Raw genomic sequence first — 7,049 nt, 5'->3', positions numbered from 1 at the left:
AGCCACGAAGCACAATGACCTACAAATGGAATACCGACCGGGCAAAGTGTGAACGAAGGAGCCGAGGAATTGGCGATGGGCGATGTAGTAGAGCGCAGCAGCGAAGTCTGAGCATACGTAGGAGGGCTGTAGATCATCCTGGGATAGACCGATGTCGAGTAGTAGGGCTGTAATGATCTCGATCGATGGGCCTTGGTCTTTGTCTTTATCTTTGTCTTGGCAGCCCGTTTAGCTTCAAAATCAGCCGGTTTCCCATGAAGTTTCCAGCACTTCTCTTTGGTGTGATAGGGTTTGTGACAGTGCTCACAAACAACAGTCCCTGTAGTAGAATCACCAAGAGAAGCAGTGCCACTAGGTGCAGAAGGGGTCGGGGCAGCAGCCTTGAGAGCTGATCTATCAGTAATAGGCGGGTGCAACATGGCAGCCCTACGGTTCTCCTCAGATGAAACCAATGCATAAGATTGTTCGAGTGTGGGAAAAGGCTTATGGCCCAACACTTGAACACGAATTGGATCATACTCCACATTCAAGCCAGCCAAAAAATCATAGACCCTGATCTTGTCCACATGCTTCTTATAGGAAGCAATATCAGCAACTGTAGACGGGTGGAAGTCAGAGAAGTGGTCTAATTGCTGCCACAGACTGCGTAGAGTAGCATAGTACTTCGAAACTGAAAGTTCACCTTGAGTGGTATGGAGGACCTTCCGCCTAAGTTCATATACCTGGGCATCATTGCCAAGCTGCCCGTAGGTTTCCTTGCAAGCAGCCCAAATGCGTGCATGTGGTCTAGAAGAAGAAAGTTATCTTTGCAAATCTGTAGTCATTGAACCAATTAAGTAGGACATGAGAACACCATTATTAGCAAGCCACCTGTCCTGAGCAGGGCCTGGGGCAGTAGGTTGAACACTAATGCCATTAATATGGCTGGTGAGACCACGGCCAGCAATGGCAACAGAGGCAGACCTGGACCATAAAAGGCAATTCGAGCCATCAAGTTTAATAGGATTTGGTGTGAAGCTGTGGTAGTCAGTCTTGTGGTGACCATCGGTAGGTGGCTGATCTGAAGTAGCTGAAGAATCGAGAGAGTCACCCATACTGCCAGTAAAGAAGTCCAATAATGTCTTCAAGTGAAGGCTGAACTAACTCCAGAAATCAGAGACAGCAGCAGTGAAGAGTCCTATATCGATAATGGCAGGGTTTTTTGATAAAACCTGAATTGCTGAAATCGATGAAGATAATAAGGAGTCCAAAAATCTGCAGAAAAATGGCCTTCAACTGAGGTCAATTAACCCTCTATACTGGAAGAAACAGCCTGCAGAAAAATCAGGAACACTGGGCTGCAACAACTCCAAGATCGATAGGTGTCAGGGTTTTGCAAAAAAACCCTGTGATAGTAGGATCGATCTCAAGGAGGTCTTCAAATCTGTAGATAAGAACTGAACCAATAAAAAAAGAAATCCTGCTGCAGTTTGTGGTCTTCAAAGGAAGGAGTTAATGCCTTGTAGTCGTTGTAGAAGCAAGCTCCAAAAAAACTGAAGATCCAATATCGCAGACAGGCTTGGCAGGTCCTTATCGAGCAGAATTATAGTGCATAAAAGAGGTAATGGGGGCAGCAACTGGATCGTATGATCACCTCATCAGTGCTGCCCTATATGGGAATGGAGAACAAGGGAGAAGAAGGAGAGAACTAGAAAAGAAGAAGATCGAAAGAGAGAGGGAGAAGAAAACTGAAATTCGAAGGAGGGGTTTTGTCCCTAACTCGAAATCTGCTCTGATACCATGTGGACAGATTTAAAATTAGGGAAAGCTTGGATGATCTTTTCATCCCAAGCACTCTTTATTTATAAGAGTAATAAAACAGTAAACATCTGTATGGTAGCAATGTGGGACTAAACCACATAATACAAAACTAATAAAATAACAAAGAAAAGAGGTCCAGAATACCCCCACGGTATTCTGGCCATATATCTAACACATTTCATCAAGGAAAAGCTTGAAGCTGGCCTCATTTGTGTTCCCTTTGTGAAGTCTACTGATCAACTGGCAGATGTGTTCACTAAGGGGCTGAATAGCAAGCTGTTTCATCCTATCTTAGTTAAGTTGGGCATGCTTGATATATATGCTCCAATTTGAGGGGGAGTGTTAGATATGGGCCAGAATACCGTGGGGGGTATTCTAGACCTTTTTTCCTTTATTTATTTGTTTGTTTTGTATATGGGTTTAGTCCCACATTGCTCATGTACAATCTTTTATGTCTTAATTATTCTTATAAATAAAGTAGAGCTTGGGATGGAATAAATCATCCAAGCCTTTCCCTAAGTTCAAGTCTCTCTATAGGAACCAACACCCTACCTGCGATATTTGAAGCTTCAAATTTTTGGATTGATTCCATCTCAACTACAAGGAACCAATCTCCCTTATTGAAGATCAAGAAGTGCAGCAGGATTTTTTTCTGGATAAGTTCATATCTCCAACCATATTGAAGACCTCAGATCGATTTTTCCCAAAAACAGGGTTTTCTCAAAACCCTGACAAATATCGATCTTGGGGTTGCTGATTTCCATTGGAGCTGATATTTGGAGTGATCAAGCCCTTATAGAACCATACTTGAGCCAAGTTTCAGCCTCATAAAGTGATTTTTTTGAAGAATTCCCCCTACATCGATCTCACCACAATCAAAGTTTTCTTAAAACCCTAAAAAAATCGATCTAGGGGATTGGACTGTCTGTTGCGGCTGGTTTTTGGAGACACCTATTATCATCATTACAAGGGTCTCTCCCTCAATTTCTGGCCCTTCTCTTGAAGTATTCACTAGGTATCTCATCACAACAGCCCTTCTCTGCGATTTGGGTTTCTCGCTGCACTTATGGGTGACTCTGAAATATCTAATGGCACTTTGGCTGCTGATGGGCATGGTAGGACTGAAAACCATGACTTTCTCCCTAATCCTATCAAATTGGATGGCTCTCATTACCTGATATGGTTTCGCTCAGCATTGTTTGCCTTTGCTGGCCGTGGGCTTACTGACCATATTAATGGTACCACCGTTATGCCAACTGCACCTGGTCCTCTTCTGGACAGGTGGATCTCCAATAATGGTGTACTCATGTCTTATTTAATTGGCTCAATGCAACCAGCCCTTGCAAGTGGTTTTCTTCTCCTTGATACAGCTCATCAGATTTGGTCTGCCTGCAGAGAAATGTACGGACAGCTTGGTAATGATGCCTAAGTGTATGAACTCCGAAAAAGGCCACATATTCAGGGGGAGTTATCTGTGTCCAAATATTATGCTACCTTGCGCATTCTCTGGCAGCAATTGGACCATTTTTCTGATTTTCACCCCACTACAGTTATATTAATGCATATAAGAAGCATGTGGACAAAATAAGAGTTTATGATTTTTTGACCGGTTTGAATGTGGAGTATGACCAGATTCGTGTTCAAGTGTTGGGCCATTCCCCATTTCCTACACTTGAACAGTCCTATGCGTTGGTCTCCTCTGAAGAAAATCGTAGGGCTGCTATGCGGCACCCTCCTACTACTGATAGATCAGCCCTTCAGATTGCTACCTCGGCTACTCTTGCACCTGTTGGAAACCTTTCTCTTGGTGACTCTACTATAGACACTGTTACTTGTGAGCATTGTCACAAGCCTTAACACCTCACCAAAGAGAAATGTTGGAAGCTTCACGGGAAACCAGTTGACTTTGAAGCAAAACGGGCTGCCAAGAAAAAATCAAAGAGCAAGGCTCATCACACTGAGACTGTTACCACAGCCCTTGCTACTGACCTTGGTCTATCCCAGAATGATCTACAGGCATTCTTATATGTGCTAAAGACTTCTGCTGTTGCCGCTTCTACTACATCACCTACTGCCAATTCCTCTGCTCCTTCAGGTTCATATTTTGCTCGGTCAAGTATCCCATTTGGTGGTCACTGTGCTTCTGTAGCATCCCATCCTTGGATCATAGATTCTGGTGCTACAGGCCACATGACTGGATCTTCTAGTCTTTTTCATCGTTATTCTCCTACTTCAGGGAAGGACAAAGTCAGGTTAGCTGATGGTTCCCTTTCTTCCATCTCTGGAAAAGGATCCATTAACTACACCTCTTCCCTTACCTTGTCTTCGGTTTTGCACATTCCTAATTTTACTACTAATCTTCTCTCCATTAGTAGTCTTACTCGTGATCTTAATTGCAAAGTAACATTTTTTCCTTCTCACTGTGGTTTTTAGGATCTGGTGACATGGAAGACGATTGGATGTGGTAAAGTGCAAGGTGGATTGTACTTGCTTGATGATGGTCGTCCTTTTCCACTCCACCAAAATTCTTTATCTCTTTTGAACATTACCAATGGTGCTCTAGATTAGATCATCCCTGATTAGGAACTTTATCTCATTTGTTTCCTGCTTTAGTCAAGGGTTGTACATTGTGAGGCTTGTGTTCTGGCCAAACAGATACGTTCAACTTATTCTAGTTTTAATAAAAGAAGTTCTTTTTTCCATGTGGTTCATTCTAATGTTTGGGGCCCTAGTTGTAAGACTTCAATTTCTGGGCATCGTTGGTTTATGTCATTTATAGATTGTCACTCTAGAAACACATGGGTGTACCTTTTGCATACAAAAAATCAGGCTTTTTCATGTTTTCAGCATTTCTATAAGATGATCCAAACTCAATTCCAAACCACTCTCAAAGTTTTGAGAAGTGACAATGGAACAGAGTGTAAAGAGGGTCACTTCCAAAAATATCTTGTTGACCATGGTATTATTCACCAAACTAGTTGTGTAGATACACCAGCCCAAAATGGTGTGGCTGAAAGGAAGAACCGCCACTTACTAGAGCTGGCCAGGGCATTGATGTTTGCTCAACATGTTCCCTCCCAATATTGGGGAGATGTTCTCACTGCAGCCTATCTCATTAATAGATTGCCTACTAGGGTCTTTGACTCCCGTAGTCCGGCTGAGGTTTTACTTGGGAATTCCTCCTTTGTGGTTTCACCCAAGGTGTTTGGCTATGTGTGTTATGCTAGGGATACAAAGTCCCCTGGGGGACCTCGAGGATTGCAGTGTATTTTTTTGGGTTATTCTCTAACCCAGAAGGGTTATAAGTGTTATCATCCCTCCTTCCGTTGTACTCTAGTCAGTATGGATGTTACTTTTCATTAAGGCCTTTCTTATTATTCTTCACCATATCTTCAGGGGGAGAGTTCTAGTGAAGATGTGTTTCCTTAACTTGAGCCTATTATTCTTGAGATTTCTTCTCCTTTGGTTGGTTATTTGGCTACTGCCCCATCCCCTTTGGCTGGTTCCCATACACCTTTAGATAATCCTATACAGTCTATGGAAAATGGTGATGGTGAAGCTCCTGCTCAGGGGGAGTTTACTCCAATTCAGAGAACCATTGGTAAATTTCAGAAGAGGATTGACGACTCCAACATTTTAACCTATCAAAAAGGATGTTCCAGAAAAGGATAACTTCAATCCACTGTAGCACCAGTACCCATCCAGTTTCCAACTCTGGATCCAGACCCTACTTCTCCTGGTAAGATTTCTCCTTCCGACCTACCTGTTGCTCATCGCAAAGGTACTGAGACTTGCACTCAGCATCCCATTTCTCACTTTGTTTCTTATAGGTCTCTTTCTGCATCTTTTCGTGCATTTGTGTCCTCTCTTTCTTTTGTTTCCATTCCTAAAAATTGGCAGGAAGCTTATACAGATGGAAAGTGGAAGGCAACAATGTTGGAAGAAATGAGAGCATTAAAAAAAAAAATAATACTTGGGATCTTATAGCTCTTCCTTCAGGGAAACAACCAGTGGGATGTAAATGGGTGTTTGTGATCAAACAGAAGGTTGATGGGACTGTGGATGGATATAAGACGTGCTTGGTTGCAAAGGGCTTTACCTAGACTTATGGGGTTGATTATCAGAAGACCTTCGCACCAGTGGCTAAACTCAATATTGTAAGAGTGTTATTGTCCTGTGCTGTAAATCTTGGGTAAGAGCTTCAGCAGTTGGATGTAAAGAATGCCTTCCTCCATGGAGGGCTAGAAGAAGAGGTATATATGGATATTCCACCAGGCTTCTCTAATGATAAGACCAAGGGCAAGGTTTGTAAATTAAAGCATGCTCTTTATGGGTTGAAGCAGTCACCTAGAGCTTGGTTCGGTAGGTTTCACAAGGCTATGGTTTTAGTGGGATATAAGCAAAGCAATGCTGATCATATACTGTTCATCGAACGAGTTAGTGATAAGGTAACTATTCTTATAGTCTATGTTGATGATATTGTGGTAACCAGAGATGAGGGTGATGAGATCAAGAAATTGAAGCACTTCCTTGGTCGTGAGTTTGAAATAAAGGATCTGGGAACTCTAAAATATTTTCTAGGGATAGAAGTTGCTCGATCTTCAAAGGGCATCTTCTTTTCTCTGAGAAAATATATCCTAGATCTGTTGTCCGAGACAAGGATGTTAAGGTGTCATCTTGCTGACACTCCTATGGAAGCTACTGCAAGGCTTAAGGAGAAAAAAGGTGAACCAGTTGACAAAGGTCGCTATCAGCTATTGGTTGGCAAGCTAATCTACCTCTCTCATATACGGCCAAATATAGCTATTACAGTTAGTCTAGTGAGCCAGTTTATGCTTGATCCTTATTCCTTTCATATGGAGGTAGTTATTCGCATCCTTCGATATTTGAAGTCTGCTCCTGGAAAAGGAATACTTTTAATTCCCAATGGCCATCTAAAAGTTGAAGCTTACACTGATGCTGATTGGGCTGGCTCTACAGATAGAAAATCCATCTCTGGATATTACTCTTTTGTGGATGGGAATCTTGTCACATGACGTAGCAAGAAGCAGAATGTTGTGGCAAGATCCAGTGCTGAAGCAGAATTCTGTACCATGGCATAAGGAATCTGTGAATTGTTATGGCTTAAAGGGTTATTGCAAGACATTGGTGTTGTTGTCCATCTTCCCATGATGCTGTATTGTGACAACAAGGTTGCCATTAGCATTGCTTATAACCTTGTCCAACATGATAATACAAAACATGTTGAA

At 42.3% G+C, this 7,049-nt stretch overlaps 1 protein-coding gene across 1 annotated transcript; it reads left to right on the top strand.

Annotated features, from left to right (window-relative positions):
- The first annotated feature begins 6,461 nt into the window (after positions 1 to 6,461).
- Positions 6,462 to 6,836, top strand: LOC122644775 (uncharacterized mitochondrial protein AtMg00810-like). Its single transcript, XM_043838159.1, has one exon. The coding sequence runs from the start codon at positions 6,462 to 6,464 to the stop codon at positions 6,834 to 6,836; it is 375 nt and encodes a 124-aa protein (XP_043694094.1).
- Positions 6,837 to 7,049: the final 213 nt, after the last annotated feature.

Source organism: Telopea speciosissima, chromosome 11, assembly GCF_018873765.1.
Source record: "Telopea speciosissima isolate NSW1024214 ecotype Mountain lineage chromosome 11, Tspe_v1, whole genome shotgun sequence".
In the NCBI taxonomy this organism is placed as follows: domain Eukaryota; kingdom Viridiplantae; phylum Streptophyta; class Magnoliopsida; order Proteales; family Proteaceae; genus Telopea; species Telopea speciosissima.
This window is presented reverse-complemented; position numbering and strand designations above follow the sequence as displayed.

What these genes read in the sequence shown, in the direction of transcription:
- LOC122644775 (XM_043838159.1), top strand. Translation starts at nt 6,462, where the DNA reads ATGTTAAGGTGTCATCTTGCTGACACTCCTATGGAAGCTACTGCAAGG.